The sequence below is a fragment of the Mustelus asterias genome, chromosome 4, assembly GCF_964213995.1.
Source record: "Mustelus asterias chromosome 4, sMusAst1.hap1.1, whole genome shotgun sequence".
NCBI lineage: Eukaryota > Metazoa > Chordata > Chondrichthyes > Carcharhiniformes > Triakidae > Mustelus > Mustelus asterias.
This window is the reverse complement of record NC_135804.1, coordinates 99,776,070-99,793,969: the sequence shown is the minus strand read 5'-3', so window position 1 is coordinate 99,793,969 and position 17,900 is coordinate 99,776,070. Positions and strand designations below refer to the sequence as shown.

The following is a 17,900-nucleotide window of genomic DNA, read 5'->3' as shown; positions in this document are numbered from 1 at the left end:
ACTGATCAGTGCTTACTGCAGATATATTGTAACTACCGGCCCCTAATCACTGATGTGGTGCTTACAGTGAGATACAACACAAACGCTGCAAGCACTTGGCTCCCGATACGGAGTATAATGCAGATACATAGGGACTACAGGGCATCAATCTCAATATTATGAAGAATGCAGTCAGACACACACAGATACTGCAGTCAAATACACAGAAGATGCAATCGAGTTCCCGAATTCCTAGGATGTAGGTGCAGATTTCAAGTGGGAAAAGGACAGAAATTGGGTCAGGTTGTGTGTGATTCTCCGACATTCCGGACGAGGGAACAAGTTGAATGGGGTCGGGAACAATGACGAGCTGGAATGTGTTCTAAAGCTGCCCAAAACTCCAATTTACGGGCGTGAATTAATACGTTTATCTTAAAAATTCTATGTGGGATATTGCTGATGTGGAATAACTAGCACATCTGACCATTAACGGCAGTCACTGGAGGTCAGGGGTAAATTGTTTGAATCCCTTTAAAACATTCAGATATACCATATTCAGCCATCAGCAAAGATTCGCACTTTCCATCACAATCCATTAATCCTCGTTGGAAAGTGTTGAAGTCAGCTGACAACAGGATCGTTTGGGTTGTGAAATGATCCATTTAGGTTCACACATGGAAGTGACGACTTCACTGCCCTAATGTAAAGAACAGCCACACAGAGCACTGCACCCCAGCAAAGAGTGGGGCACTTTTAGACGAGGAGATGAGGAACTCGGGAATAAAATGCGTGGGATGGACAGACTGCTCCGTGAATTGAGAAATAATTCGTCTTGCTCTGGTAAGAATAAATATCTATGGATTTCCAACTTTTCCAGTTTTATAAAAACACACCCACACCAATAAACCTAGAATATTTGAACAAAAGTCACTTCTCATAAATGAATGGAGAGACTCAGAGAATAAACAAAGGCTCCAGCATTATGTTATCATTTTATTCCGATGCAGAAACGCTTCAAAGAAACATTGCGGTTAAAGGACAGGATGGTGGGGGCGGGTGGGAGATGCGTTAAAAGTAGAACATATAGCGGGATCAAAGTGCGATGGAATCTTTAGCAGGGCCCAGAAAGATCTGGTAAACTGCATGAAAGTTCCCGTTGATCCTCGAATTGGTACATTGGCTCCGGGCTCCCGCTTTACTGTTAGATCGCAGGCAACAATTCTGGCATCATAACTTCCATTGCGGTGGATACGGGTTGGGCACACTGCCTGGGTTCATGATATCACAAGCAATTTATTACAATATCAAAAATGCTGCGATGACATTATCAAGTGTTCCCGAATCTCCTTCAGGATAACCTGATATCTGGTGACTGGCTTCCAGCATCTACAAACTATTCAGGCGGGACAATGCGGTAAGTAACCCCCCCCACACCCAGCCCCACAAGACTCTTCACACTTTTGCCTTCACTATACCATTTGAAAATATAATTTCAGACTGATATGGAACGAATAACATATTTCAGTAAAATGTTGTTTCAATATGTTTAAATCATAATTGATATTTATATATTTATCTAGAAAGACCCAGGGACACACTCCACAGATCGCCTTTCCTCTTATGCTGTTTTCTCCTGAGTCAGAATGGCTGTTAGACCTTGAGTTCTGCAGGAGCATTTCTGCATCAAAATAAAAATAATCAAATTCCATTATTAATTGTTCAGTTTATTGAGAATAATGTGAATTAAGAAATATTTAGAGTGTCTGCGTAAAGACTCAAGCCTCAAACTAAAAATGTACTTAGTCGACGCAGCTGGAACAGGATAGAAAAGGATCTAGGTATGTGCACACTTCAGTACTCAAAGGGTCATCTATAACACACAATGGAATATTTCCCCTTCGGCCTATATTGTTCCAGATGTGCACGAGTTGACAAGTTTTAACATCACAAACAGGTAAAGCACAGTCTCTGTTAACTCTGAACCCAGATGTTTGAGTGAGATGTTTATGCGGCAGTAGGGAGCAGTCATTTCAATGTTAATAAACTCCTTCTGTAACCAACAGAACTCCACATCTCATCTCGCAGTCGGCTTCCAATAGCTGAAGTGCACACAGCAAAAACTGAAAGGCCATAAAGACCCCAAACAGGTTTCACAAACTCCAATCCGGTAACGAGCGATTGCAGACTCACAGAATAGGAACTGGTGTTGGCTTAAGTGCTCAACTCAATCCAATATACCCCAAGAAAATATAGAATCTCCTTCTTCACAAATCACTACTACTCTAATAATTGCTTTCACAAATGACATCGCTTTCTATACTCAGATCTCAAAAAAGCACAATACTGGGGTCCTTTAAGCCAACCACGGAGTCTGCTCTGTTGCAATCGTTAAGCCTCCTAGAGGATGTATCTAGTGTAATGAATTGAAAAACCTGATGATAAGTCTGTATCCAGATGGAAAATGAAATCACACTTTAGGTGGAATGCAAGCAAGAGCAACCTTACTTCAAATGCTTTGCTGCAGTCGAGAGTGGGGAAAACAGTTCAGAATTTACTCCGTGTTTGGTTAGTTGGACTTCTTTAGAGGATAACTTAAAGGACATGTCAATCATAAAAAGGTTCTTTTGAACCTGAACCAAATGGAATTAATCCAGTTACGACAATCAATGTTGAATGCAATCCAGCGGTTGCTTCTCCGGATCATGGAGAACAACATACGATCAGATATAGCAGGAAAGCAGAAAGAAGAAGGCCAGGGTTTGGAGAAGAATACACTGAAGGACTGGAGCTGAAGATAGAGACTGTGATGGTTAGAAATGGAGGGATAGATGCTACAGGGCAGAAATGAAAGGATAAACACAGACTGAGCAATTTGATATGGAGACATGACATTGAGGTAATTAAAGATTGAATTTGGAAGATTAGAGGAATATACAATGTATAGGGAATGCCAGCTATGCTGATGTTTTTTTTACACATGGGCAATTTGATCTATGATTCAAATCTGGGATTGTCTCAGACAGGATTAAGCACAATTATGAATTTTGATCTTGTGTTTTTCTATGACAGTGTTTGAATTATTTATCATTGCCACAAATTAAGATTGGGGTTTCCTACCAGAATTTGACATTATTACTGATAATTTCTGGTTTTTAGCTGCTGGTGAGCAGTCAAAAATATGCCCTCAGCACCTTCCAATCCCAAACCCGTGACGTCTGTTACTTAGGAAAACAAGGGCAGTAGGTGTATGGGAACACAACCAACTGCAAGTTCCCCTTCAAGTCACACACCATCCTGATTTGGAAATATATCACCGTTCTTTCACTGTCGCTGCGTCAAAATCCTGGAACTGCCTCCGACAACACTGTGGGTGTGCCTACAGCACATGGACTGCAGTGATTCAAGGAGGCAGCTTATCATCTCCTTGTGAAGGTCAATAAGGGATGGACAACAAATGCTGGTCTGGCCAGTGACGAAAACAAAATCAAAGGGCATTTGTATTCAAACAGAAAATGTTGGAAATGCTCACCATGACTGTCAACCTCTATGGAAGAGAAACAGAGTTAGAGCCAATTCCAAAGATACTGCCAGTCCTACTAACATTTCCAGAATGTTTTGTTTTTACATGAGATTTCCACCATCAGCAGTATTTTGCTTTTGTCTCATTTGTATTCTTCCAGCTTTATTGGGAGGGGCTGGCAATAATGTATTTCGTGCTATTTATAATTAGGAATTGGGTTTAAATTCAGGTGAAGAATGTTTATCTTTTACATAGAATACTAGCATTGAAAAAATTCAGATTATGCAGAAGAAACTGATTATGGCCCATTTGTGGTGTATAGTAAAGCTTGGGGACTTTGCCAAAATTAGCCCTGAGGTCTCATTACAATACTTTGGGTGATTTGCCTGTTGTACTCCAAGGACAGCTTACCCATTTAAAAAGCCTGAATTTTTGATGAGGGCAACAGGAGAGGGACTGGTCACAATTGGCAGCTACCCTTAGAAGTACTGTGCAGTCAAAATGATCACTCCCACATCCCCTGGCTCCACATCTAACTATGAAAAAATGTACGCCTTTTTTGTTGGTAACCATTACTTAATCAGAGTGACCACCCAAGGCCCTGAGCAAAGCATTCCTGGCACATGCTACGCTAAGGGCAGCCAATTCAGCAGAAGGGTTCCAAAACAGGTGTTTACATATGCATGGAGCGTAAAATCTGTTTTAAGTAGCTACCAGAAATTTCTGAAAAATTGCCTACTCAATATGGAGTCAGACATCTGCCAGGCATCCCTGATGGGTCGAGGAACATTGACCTCAGAAATTGGCATATTTTGCGCCTTTTTTCACTCAAAGGGCACAATGAGAATCAGCTTAAAATCAAATCCTACTAAACAAACAGTCACAACATAAACTGGATTACAATTTCATTAAATAAATCTAATGCAAGGAATACGTGGCAGAGTATGCATGACTGGCATGGATGTTGGAGGAAAGAGCTGATTTAAATATTCCATTTGAAAATCCCCAATCTTTGAAATAGACTGGATGCTGCGGTTGGGCTCTGGTGTGGGCTTGAAGGAAAGATTCCATTGACAGGAGAGTCCTCATGAGCCTGGACTAAGCACATGGACTTGCACCCTGACTCCAAATTAAAAAGAAAACTCAGAACATGGAGGATATTTGTGGCGCTGTCTCCCCATCTGCACCACCTCAACTGCAAACTGGCATGACACAAAGTAACAGACAGCAAACAATTGCTTATACCAAAATACAAAACAGACAGACACAGTTAAAAACAACCCTCCCTCCAAAAAAATTTTTGCTGGTTCTAATTTGGCACGTGTCACAACTCACTTTGTATAAAAAAATTAAGGGATGCACACGATAGAAAGCTGCATTATTTGCTGTACTTGAAGAGTTGCCACCCAGCCCCAGAAAAAAGAAAGAGATATGTAAAAAGTTTGTTAGATTATTGTTGAATCACAAAAATACAAAGTCCTTCCCCTGATAAATGAATGAGGAAGGAAAATGTAGGTGGCAATGGGCAGACACAAACACTTCCGTGGATGCAACGCAGTAAAACAACACTTTGCCACCTTTTTTGGGGGCTTCTAGAAAGCCAAATGTGTTTCACTCGATATTGGTCTCTTTCAAATTCTTGACCAGTAAGAGTGGTTGGTGGTTCAGCAGGACATTCACTGTAGGAAGGTGCTGGATCAGGATCAATCTTCGGAATTAACTGACTCTAGGATCGTCAGAACAAACCGAACCTAACTGAACCCAAAACAATAACAGGCATCAAAGGGGAAGCCAAGGAGACCCTCCCTCTGTTTCTAACAACCCTTAATGCTTACTGAAAAAAGAATGTGCAGGGAATTTACTAGGGGTCTCTCCTGATCAATTGCCGCCCCGGTTTTGCTCACTATTGGGGTTTTCCATGGTCTTCCCATGGAGCTATGGCAGCTGATCCGTCAACCACCCAGGAGATTCCTGGCCACGATCATTTCAGTCCTTGTGTGCGTGCATTTCCTCCAATCCCCTCGGTGCTAATATATTCATTCTAAGCTGTTCTAAAAGTGATTAAAAATGCATGGAGCACAGCAGCGTGCGGGGCTAAGGCATGTGAACAATGAGATAAAGGTGGGCAGCCGACTGCCGCTGCTTCCCCACAATGGTAACAAAAGCACTTTAGTTTTCTTTCGATTTTGTATTTTCTTTTTTTAAATTTTTCTTATTTTTGATTATTTTATAAAACTTCAGGTTGTCTCTTTGAACAAGAAGGCCCGATGTGAATATATGTCTTTTGAAGTTCCCAGGGAGAGAGCCTTCTTGTAAAGATGGTACAGTGCACATGTTAATCAGACTCTTGTTAAAATCCAGCAGTCTGCAGTGGTCTGTGTGAGGGGGTCTCTACCTGGCAGTTCATTTGCTCCCGCTTATTGGAGGGTTACTGCGAGGACTATACCCGGGTGGTGGAGTGTGAATGAGGCAGCCCTGTGCTATTAAAACCAGCAGCAAAGGTATTATAAGGATGCAAGGACTGCATCCCCACCAAGGAGTTGGGGATCATGGTGATGGTGTTGGGGGTCATGAGGGGGATATCATCAGGGGAACGGCGGAGCGTTAGGGTGTAGTCTGGCAGTGAAGGAAGCCGCATGGGCTCATGAGCCTGGATGTTCTCGCACTCGTGATGGGTTTGGTTCACTTGTAGCGACATGATCTCTTCCTCCTGCGTGTGTGCCATGTCATTGCTGGCATTACGTTGAGGGCTTGGCTGCTGGTGGGGGTCATTGCGGCGTTTGTCCTTGCGGTAGTACAGGGCAGCGAAGGCCAGGACATTCAGGAAAAGCAGGGAGGCTCCGACTGCAATGGTTACGCTTAGCTCGGTAGAGTAGTCCCGGGGATTCTCAATCAGGAGGGAACCGCTGTCCTGCTCTGAGTCCCAGTTCTCCTTCTGCTGCTCATTGGAGTTGAAAGCTGGAGACATGCCAGAACCCGGCCGCTTGGTGGTGAAGGGCCATACCTTGCCATTGGGTCGCCTAGTCGCATAGGAGATTGGAGTGGTGTTGGGCTGAGGCACCTTGGTGGTGGTGGAGGTGTACTGGAACATATCATGCAGGTTGTACAGATGAGGGACCAGGTGTTTCCAAAAAGCCACTTTAGTGGCACGGTAGTGCTCCCGCACTCGTGGCTTCAGACCAATGTGAAGATAAAGCTGATCCCGTGGGTTGTACTTAGACCAGGCCACCTCTTCAAAGCGGTTTGCCTTTGTGTGGATGAATTTGGTGTCTTGTGGCACTGGCTTGTTGGGATCACTAAAGATAGAAAGAAAACAGTTACTATTAGATAAGAAGTTTCTTCAATTTACTTACCATGGTCATTGTCGGGGCTGGTCCAATTCTGTATAAATCAAGCGCAATTAATGAAGCATGCAATACATATGAAGATCTAAAGACCTGCCAGCCTTTATTATTAACAATGCCAAATCTTGGGCAATGGATCCACATAATGACACTCTTCTCAACATGAGGTGAACAGGAATCTACAGGCAGCAACCGAATCTTGGCCTGTGAACACTTGGGCTTGAACTATCTTATGGTGGCGGAATAAGCATTTTATACATATTCAGTAATTTATAACCGTTTTGCTGACAGCAAATGAAGCCAAAATCTCTTGCCATTCTCATTAATGTAAAACAGAACCACAAACATGAGCATAAACAGGCAGGAACAAAAACTAAACAAAGTGCAGAACTCACACCGAATGTTTGTTTTCAGTAGTCATGCTCATTACAAACATGAAGATATTGGATATTTTTGGACTGGAAGACCATATGGGTCAGTATATAGTGTGTGCACGTGTGTGGGTGTGATTGTCTGTGTGTGTCTATGCGTGTGTAGCTCACTGGGACACATCTAAAACATCATAGCTGAAAGTCCTTTAATACAGCCAAAGTTCTGTACTTGTTCCAGCTTTTGTGTCCACCTGAAAACTAGGCTCCTGGCTATTTGTCTGCAAGAGGGTCCACAGCTTCAAGGGAATTCTTTGTTTCTAAAAGACTCCAACTAAAGTATCAATTTAATCAAGAAGCCATCAGGCCTGCATCAATGTAAAGACTAAGTTATAAATTCCATTGTAATAAATATGTTTTAACTTCATCTGTGCCTAATCTTTGTGTGTGTGATAGTGTGAGAGAGTTCATTCAGACAGTGGGAGGAATTTTACCATTTTGAGTCTAAGTGCCGGATCTGGGCGTCAAATAGATCCGCGCCTGGAATCCTCTTTCCAGCGCGCCCATACGCGTTTTGCTGGCTCCGGCCCGATTGCGCTGTGGGCGGGGCTTAGCGCTGGCAGACCGATCTGAGCTCTGAACTGCGCATGTGCAGTTCGAAACAAATCTGACAGCGTGCCCGGGCACGAAAAGAAAAGCATAAAGCGGAGAGAGCGGCTCTCTGATGTTCATCCTCTGGTCGGGGGGGGGGGGGGGCGCGGAGTGGGGTGTGACCGATCATCCCCTGGGGGGGTGGGGAGGTGGAGAGGGTGTGACGTATTATCCCCTGGGGGGGTAGGAGAGGGGGGTGTGACGTCTCATCCCCTGGGTGGGGGGGGGGGGGGGGGGGTGGGTGGAGAGGGGGTGTGACTCTCATCCTCTGGTCGGGGGGGGGTTACGCTGCCTGCTGCGGCCGATCCCTCCTGGCACCATCACTGGTTCACTACCAGCCACAGCCATCTCTCCCGCTCTCTCGCACCTGCAGGGAAGAGTAATCTGTGGCTGGTAGTGTACCAGTGATGGTGCCAGGAGGGATCGGCCGCAGCAGGCAGCGGAACCCCCCCGACCAGAGGATGAGACGTCACACCCCCTCTCCAGCCCCCCCCCCAGGGGATGAGACGTCACAGCCCCTCCCCTCCCGCTCCGACCAGAGGATGACCTGGGTCAGAGAGCCGTTGCAGTCTCTGACCCCGCTCTTCGGAGGCTGCAGCGGCGACTTCAGACTTTTATTTTGCAGGTCGGTAACAGCGCGGATCCGGATCGGGCCAGAAGACGGTAAAGTGGGATTTGGCGGTAGAGTTGGGCGCGCGGTTCATTAAGTCGATTTAAATACATGCAAATGCATTTAAATCGTCGGGCCGCCCAATTCGGGCGCGCGCCGGACCCACGCCCGAATCGGGTGTTGGTAAAGCCGCGATCTGCTCGGAATCGGGTGCAGATCGCGGTATAGGCCCAACGCCCAACTTTACCGCGATTTCACGCCCGTTTTCAGGCCCAGTGCGTTACAAGTGTGGAATAAAATATAACCTATTTTTTAACTTTTGAAACTCACCAGAATGTCCACTGTTGGAATTTATTTTTAAATGAAGAAGAATGGAGTATGGAAATACATACAACTTCCACACAAACATCCTGATTATAGATTGAAAGAAGCCACACAAATGATGTCCGTAACAGTATGAAAATGAAGAACGTACGATATATGAACATTAGGCATTGGAGGGTAAACATTTGTTAGGGTCATAACCAACAGCGATCCTCATTACAATTTTTGTGAAAACTGTCAATTCACTCCAAATACAGTGTACACATTATTCTGAGAAGAATATTGGGCTGATTGCCTTGCTGGAAGCAGGTCAAAGATAATTTAGTTGGAGCAGCAATGGTGGGGCAATCATGACGATTGTGAAGTTGGGGATTACTTCTGCTGGCTCCAAGGTGATCATTTCATTCTAAAAAAAAATATTTTGTTGCTGCAGAGACTGGTGAGGGAACCATCTTGACCAGACCCTCACCAATCTACCTGTTACAGATGCTTCAGTCCATGACAATATTAGCAGGAGCCAGCACTGCACAGTCCTTGTGCAGACAATGTCCCATTTTCATTCTGAGGATGCCATCCATCATATTGTGCGATACTACCATTGCACTACATTAGATGGATTGGTAACAGATCTAGCAGCTCAAAGCTGGACATCCATGAGGCACTATGGGCAATCAGCAGCACAACTGCATTCAATCACAATCTGTAACCTCATGGTTGGGCTTGTCACTCACTTTACATTCCATCACACCAGAGGATAAAACCTTGTTCAATGAGAACAACATGTCAGGCACACCTAAAAATGAGGGGTCAATTTAGTGAAGGTACAACACAGGACTACACACGGTAAACAGCAGAAGCCCAAGGCAGAGCTAGGTAATCCCACATCTAATAGATCAGAACAAAGTTCTGTAGTCCTGCCACATCAAGTCATGGTTGGTGGTGGGCAATTAAACAACTAACCATAGGAGGAGGCTCCAAAATCCATTCTCAATGATGGGAGAATTAGAACATCAGTGCCAGAGATGAGGCTGAAGCTTCTGCAACCATTTTCAGCTAAAATTCCTGAATGGATGATCCAACTTGGCCTCTCCAAGGTATCAGAGCTGCCAGATTTCAGCCAATTTGATTTTCTCCATTTGATACAAAGAAACAGCCAAAGGCACTGGATACAGCAACGTCTATTGGCCCTGACAGAAATCCTGCTGAATTATTGAAGACTTGTGCTCCAGAATTAGCTGCACCCTGAGCCAAGCTGTTCCAGCGCAGCTACAACACTGGCATCTACCCAGCAATGTGGAGAATTGCCCAGGTATGTCCTGTCCACAAAATCAGGACAAATCCAACCTGGCCAATTACCGCATCACCAGTCTACTTCTGATCACTAGCAAAGTGATAGATGTTGTTCTCAACAATGGTATCAAGCAGCACTAATGCAGGAATAACCTGCTCATCAATGAATGAAGGCCCCAGGAATTAGATTCATGTCCGGAACACTGCTGCAGGTAATCAGGGAGGAAAATCATGATGGTATTAAAAACATTTGTGTTTATTTGTTATAAAATAAATTGGAGATGGGTTAAATAAAGCTGCTTAACTGGATGGGGTAGTTTGAGGGAGGTGGTAATGTGATGAAACCTTCAGGAATACTTCTAACTGGATCTGGAAACCCTACCATGGTGGCCACCAAAAGCAAGGGTTAGGTCCTCACTTATTTAATTGATATTGTTAGGTGCTCTTGCCAAATTCTTTTGGCTGTTTGGGGCAGGTGCCAGACCTGCTCTACTGCCACAAGCTTAGGCTGACATTAAGACCACTGAGTCAGCAGTAGTGCCACTCTTATTGATGGGCATTGAAGTCCATGAAGTTAAGGATAGTATTATATTAGAAGAAGAGGCTTACAATATTGCAAAGAATAACAGCAAGTGTGAGAATCAGGAATGTTTTAGAAACCAGTAAAGGGCCACCAAAAGATTGATTAAAAAGAGCAAATAGTAAATGAAGGTAAATAGCCAAGATTATAAAACAGATTGTAAGAGCTTTTATAAACTTACAAAGAAGAGTAGCTATAGTAATCAATCTATCATAGCCAACCTGCACCTTGTTGCATCATAGTTTTTTTATTCAGGATACATTGAGAATTTTTGAAATTGTCTAGCCCAGAGGGTTGTTTTAGCTGTCGATGCCCCATTGTTGAGTATATTTAAGATTGAGATAAATTGTTGATGTTTCATGGAATCAAGTGATATGGAGACCAAGTGGTAAAGTGAAGTGATGTTCAAGAGCAACCATACTTGTATTGAATGGCAAAGCAAGCTTAAAGGAGCCACGTGATCTACTGCTGTTCCATTTTTTCCATTCCTGATTACATTATATGCCCTTGCTATCCTCAGTCCTTTTTCCAAGACATATTCAACATGGAGTAAAACTGATTCATCAACTGAGGAGGGTGATAAGTGGTAATCAACAGGGTTTTCTTGCCCATGAACGATCTGATGCCATGAGACTTCATAGAGTTTGGGGTCAATGTTGAGGCCTCCAGGGCCAATTCCTCCTTGCTGTATACCACTACATCACCACATCTGGTGGGCCCATCCTGCCAGCAGGACTGAATATACCCAGAGATGGTGATGCAGAAGTTTCAGACATTGGCTATAAGGTATGATTCAGTGAGTATGACAATGTCAGGGTGCTGTTTGGCTAGTGTGTGGGACTGCTCTCCTAATTTTGGTACAAGCCCTGAGAAATTAGGGTTGACTGGGCATGGCCGGCCATTGTCATTTCCGTGTCTAAGTCGATGCTGGGTGGTCCATCTGATTTTATTCCTTTTCAACTTTTCCGCCATAGTGTGTTCAGCTGAATGGCTTACTAGGACATCTTAGAAGGCAGTTAAGAGTCAACCATATTGTGGTGTGAGGGGATAATACCCACACTAATAATTATGAGGAAAATAGTAGCCATATTAATAATTGTGTCCAGTGAAAGGGTTAACAGAGACAAATTACAAAAGCCTACACAATGTTTAACTGTAGGATAGTAAGCAGCTATTTCCAGACACCTGACCTTCAGATAAGAAAGGGAGAAAAATACTTTGCTGGGAAAAGCCTTTAAACCAGGCAGTTGGAAAAGGGAGGTTGATTCAAGTTCTAATATTCAGACACAGCTGGGATGCTTAATGCAATTAAAAATCTCACTCCGATTGGATATCATAATTAAGTGCAAGGTGAATGTGATTGGTTTTAAAAACTGTGCTTCATAGTCTTCAGAAATTAGTGGCCAGGGCATTCCAGAATCTAATCACCTTGGCCATGAAACAATAGTTATGTTGTGTCCAGGCACAAGTGAAGCAAATACCTTGTGATATCATTATGGGAAGAGGGGTACATGACTACAATAACCATATTTTATTATAACACACAAGTTGTTGAACAGTAGTCTGAAGAAATCTGTCAAAGGAGGTGACAAAGATAGGTGTAGGTAGGATGTTTCCTCTGGTTGGTGAATCTATAACCAAAGGGCAGAATCTCAGAATAAGGGGCAGACCATTTAGAACTGAGATATAGAAACATAGGAATTTGGAGCAGAAGTAGGCAAATTCAGCCCTTCAAACATGCTGCCATTCAATCGGTTCATAGCTGATCTCTCCCTGGTCTCAAATCCACATCACTGAGGGTGCTGAATCTTTGGAATTCTTTACTCCAGAGGGCTGTGGAAACTCAATCATCAAGCATGTTCAAGACAGAAAATTGACGTATTTTGACAAATTAATAATATCAAGTAATATGGGATGACATAGCAAGGTGACATTGCGGTGGATGATCAGCCATAATCTAATTGCTCCGACGTTTCTATGCCTTCTTATTCCTTTAGGACCCTATCTATGGTATGTCTTTTCACACCAACCAAGTAAACAAACTCAAATTAACTTAGGGACAAAGTAAAAGGGGCAGCTCCCCAGCAGAAAGGGGGAACAGCCCGAACCAAAAACAAAGTCGAAAGGAAACTTAAAACATCAAGCCAAAAGGTGATTATCAGGGTCGATAATACACCCCACAATTTAAACATTCCGCAGAGATCGATAATTCCCATCTAAAGGAACCTCAGGTACAAAAATCATCAACTTCTCGGAAGCGATGGTGTATGTTTAATGAAGAGACTAGGTGGGATTTTCCTCCACATCCACTGTGTGTGTTGCAGCAACAGGAAGTGGCATGCCATTCGCTGGCAGTGGGATCTTATGGTCTCGCCGTTGTCAACAGGGCTTCCAGCTGAATGCATCCCTCATCGTCAGGAAACCCACGGCAGAGAGCACCTGCAGCGGGACTGTAAGATCCCACCAGCATAACCACCAGCAAGATTTCAGCAATTGTCTTTAGAAATAGTAGACTACATGGGTTTCAACTCCTGGAATTTCAAGATCACCATGGAGAAATATCTGCTGCTGTCACAGATTCCAGCACAGGATTCATAACTCACAATATTTCATCTTCCAGTAATGAATTTTAATTTGGGCCAAAAACTTCACACTTTATAACTTGTAAATCTTGCATGCCTGTGTAGGTTTGTAAATGTGTTGTGAAGGTTGAGATGCAGACTTAACTTTTAATTTTTTAAATAATCTTTATCTGGGTGGGTTTTTAAACTGAATAAAACTAACCCTATTTTCTTTTAACCTCAAGAAAGCCTGCCAGACTTTTTGAAATCAGCACTTGAATCGTTAAGCACAGACACAATACCTTCTTACAAATTCACAAAAACCCTGTTACTTGGAGAAGTAGGATAGGGGAGTCATTTTCACCCCTCCTCACGTGGCCATAACAGAAATTTGGAGGCTAATATCTGGTGTTTGAATCCATAGACAATGAGCGAAATTAGAAGTGGGGACTAAATTTATTCCTAGACGTAAATTTTTAAAAACCCAAGCAAGGCTTTGTGTACAGTGCTACAATATTAACAAAAATGCCCACAACCATAGAAAATTACAGCTCAGAAACCGGCCTTTTGGCCCTTCTTGTCTGTGCCGAACCATTTTTTGCCGGGTCCCACTGACCTGCACTTGGACCATATCCCTCCACACCGCTCACATCCATGAACCTGTCCAAGTTTTTCTTAAATGTTAAAAGCATTTACCACTTTATCCGGCAGCTCATTCCACACACCCACCACTCTCTGCGTGAAGAAGCCCCCCCCTAATATTCCCTTTAAACTTTTCTCCTTTCACCCTTAACCCATGCCCTCTGGTTTTTTTTCTCCCCTAGCCTCAGTGGAAAAAGCCTGCTTGCATTCACTCTATCTATACCCATCAAAATCTTATACACCTCTATCAAATCTCCCCTCATTCTTCTACGCTCCAGGGAATAAAGTCCCAATCTATTCAATCTCTCTCTGTAACTCAGCTTCTCAAGTCCCGGCAACATCCTTGTGAACCTTCTCTGCACTCTTTCAACCTTATTTACATCCTTCCTGTAACTAGGTGACCAAAACTGTACACAATACTCTAAATTCAGCCTCACCAATGCCTTATACAACCTTACCATAACACTCCAACTTTTATACTCGATACTCCGATTTATAAAGGCCAATGTACCAAAGGCACTCTTTACGACCCTATCCACTTGTGATGTCACTTTTAGGGAATTTTGTACCTCTATTCCCAGATCCCTCTGTTCAGAGTCCTAACATTTACCCTGTACGTTCTACTTTGGTTTGTCCTTCCAAAGTGCAATATCTCACACTTGTCTGCGTTAAATTCCATTTGCCATTTTTCAGCCCATTTTTCTAGTTGGTCCAAATCCCGCTGCAAGCTTTGAAAACCTTTCCTCACTGTCCACTACACCTCCAATCTTTGTATCATCAGCAAATTTGCTGATCCAATTTACCACATTATCATCGAGATCATTGATATAGATGTCAAACAACAATGGACCCAACACCGATCCCTGCGGCACACCACTAGTCACAGGCCTCCACTCAGAGAAGCAATCCTCCACAACCACTCTCTGGCTTCTTCCATTGAGCCAGTGTCTAATCCAATTTACTACCTCCCCATGTATACTGAACCTTCCTCACTAACCTCCCATGAGTGACCTTGCTGAAATCCAGGTAGACAACATCCACCACCTTCCCTTCATCCACTTTCCTGGTAACCTCCTCGAAAATCTCTAATAGATTGGTCAAACATGACCTACCACGCACAAAGCCATGTTGACTCTCCCTAATAAGTCTCTGTCTATCCAAATATTTGTAGATCCTATCCCTTATCACACCTTCCAATAACTTGCCCACCACCGACGTCAAACTTACTGGCCTATAATTTCCCAGATTCCTTTTGGAACCTTTTTTAAACAATGGAACAACATGAGCCACCCTCCAATCATCCGGCACGCCCCCGTGAATACTGACATTTTAAATATGTCTGCCAGGGCCCCTGCAAGTTCAACACTAGCTTCCCTCAAGGTCCATGGGAATACCCTGTCCGGTCCTGGGGATTTATCCACTCTGATTTGCCTCAAAATCCTTTTGAGGATTTAAAAGTTCTGTCCCTCAAGGATTTAAAAAGCATAGGTGAGGAGTTGGAGTCCAAATTGCACCTACAAGCCAGGAGATTTGAAGAGTTAAAAGTAGTGACAATTAGATTGCAAAATTGAGAAAAGTGAAAAAGAGAAATAGCTTTAGTAAAAATACGGCTAGAACAGAGGCAACTAGAGCCAGAACTCTAAGCATTGAAAATAAAAGGCAAAAAGAGAAGGGAAAAAGGATGAAAGGAAAGGAAGAGCGAGGAGGCTTTCCGAAGAAAGGGAGATAAGACTTACATGAATTGCGTGAGGAGGCAGAGAGGCAGCATGAAGGATAATACTCGTTAAAAGTCAAGGACTGTCCAGAGATGCTGAAAAAGCTGGGAGAAAGCTTGTAGGGATCTGCCAAAGTGTGTGGAATATAGAGGGGTTCGAAAGCCCTCCAAGAGGCATTAGAGACTGAATTTAACAGTGTCAGGTCAGGAGAAAGAAAATTTCACAAAAGAGACAGCAATAACTCCTCCAAGGCCAGTGTCCCTTCACCCAATTCCCTTTATTTACCAACTCTATTCCCTCCTGAACACTTGTCATACACAGTCAACAACTGGAGTGCTGGAAGACCTGGCACTCCCAGTCTTATATAGAGATGAGGCTCTCTGATTGGGCAGGCAATTATGACCAGTATTTTTGGCCAACCAAATAAACTAAATCAAATTAACAAGGGGACAAATTAAAAGGGACAACACCCAAAAGGAAGGAAATTTCCCAAAACAAAATACAAAGTGGAAAGGAAACTTAAAACATTAAATCAAAATGTGATTAAAGGGGTCAATAATGCACCCCAGTCATTGCAGTGCCCAGCAGGATGTGGGAGATCAGGGAGACCTCCGGTATCCCTGACGACAGCACCTGCAAAAGATGCATTCAGCTGCAGCTGCTAGCAAAGCGTGTTAGGGAACTGGAGAAGGAGCTTGATGACCTCCATCTAATTCGGGAGAATGAGAAGTTTATAGACAGTAGCTTTAGGGAGATAGTTACACCTAAGCAGCAGAGCACAGGAAATTGGGTTACTGTAAGGAGAGGAAATGGCAGTGTGAAAGGACAGGCAGAGCAGGGTTCCCCTGTGGCCATACCCCTCCACAACAGGTATACTGAATTGGATACTGTTGTGGGAGATGCTTTACCTGGGACAAGCTGCAACAGCCGGAACTCTGATACTGCGTCTGGTTCTACAGCGCAAAAGGGTGGGATGAAGAAGAGGAGAGCAGTAGTGATAGGGGACTCGATGGTCAGAGGTACAGACCGGAGGTTCTGTGGTCGGGACAGAGACTCCCGTATGGTTTGTTGCCTCCCAGGTGCCAAGGTCAGCGATGTCTCTGATCGCGTGCACAGCGTTCTAAAGTGGGAAGGTGATCAGCCAGATGTCGTGGTACACGTCGGTACCAATGACGTGGGAAGGAAGAGTGAGGAGGTCCTAAAGAGTGAGTACAAAGAGCTTGGAAGGAAGTTAAAAAGCAGGACCCCGAGGATAGTAATCTCAGGATTGCTACCTGAGCCACATGCCAGTGAGGGCAGGAGTAGGATGCTTGGGCGGATAAACACATGGCTGAGGAACTGGTGCAGGGGGCAGGGTTTCCAATTCTTGGATCATTGGGACCTCTTTTGGGGCAGGTGGGACCTGTACAAGAGAGACGGGTTACACCTAAACTACAAGTGGACCAATATACTTGCAGGGAGATTTGCTAGTGTTATTGGGGAGCGTTTAAACTAGATTTGCAGGGGGGTGGGAACCAGAGTGCCAGAGCAGATAGTGGAGCAGGGGTAAAAAGACAGGTTAGTTCAAGCAAAATCACAAATGGAAGGGTAGAGTGTGGTGGAAATAATTTTTTGAGGTGTGTCTATTTCAATGCCAGGAGTATTGTGGGGAAGGCAGATGAGCTGAAGGCGTGGATAGACACGTGGAAATATGACATTATAGCCATTAGTGAAACTTGGTTACAGGAGGGGCAGGACTGGCAGCTCAATGTTCCAGGGTTCCAATGTTTCAGGCGGGATAGAGGCAGAGGGATAAAAGGTGGGGGGGTGGCATTGTTGGTCAGGGAAAATGTTACAGCGGTACTCAGGCAGGATAGATTAGGGAGCTTGTCTACAGAGGCCCTATGGGTGGAGCTGAGAAACAGGAAAGGTATGACCACATTAATGGGCTTGTATTATAGACCACCCAATAGTCAGCGAGAATTGGAGGAGCAAATCAGCGGAGAGATAGCTGACAACTGCAAGAAACACAAAGTTGTGATAGTAGGGGATTTTAATTTTCCACATATAGATTGGGACTCGCATACTGTTAAAGGTTTAGACAGGGTAGAGTTTGTAAAATGTGTTCAGGAGAATTTTCTACATCAGTATATAGAGGTGCCAACTAGAGAGGATGCGATATTGGATCTCCTATTGGGAAATGAGTTAGGGCAGGTGATGGATGTGAGTGTGAGGGAACACTTTGGATCCAGTGATCATAATGCCATTAGTTTCAACCTGATCATGGATAAGGATAGATCTGATCCTCGGGTTGAAGTTCTGAACTGGAAAAAGGCC

At 43.8% G+C, this 17,900-nt stretch overlaps 1 protein-coding gene across 14 annotated transcripts in view; it reads right to left on the bottom strand.

The window, feature by feature from the left end:
- Window positions 1-5,939: 5,939 nt before the first annotated feature.
- nlgn3a (neuroligin 3a) overlaps window positions 5,940-17,900 on the bottom strand; it is a 189,837-nt gene continuing 177,876 nt past the window's right edge. For all 14 annotated transcript variants that reach the window (XM_078211444.1, XM_078211446.1, XM_078211451.1 and 11 more), the window contains one exon: window positions 5,940-6,795. In XM_078211444.1, the coding sequence (XP_078067570.1) occupies window positions 5,940-6,795 (856 nt within the window). The remainder of the gene's footprint in view (window positions 6,796-17,900) is intronic.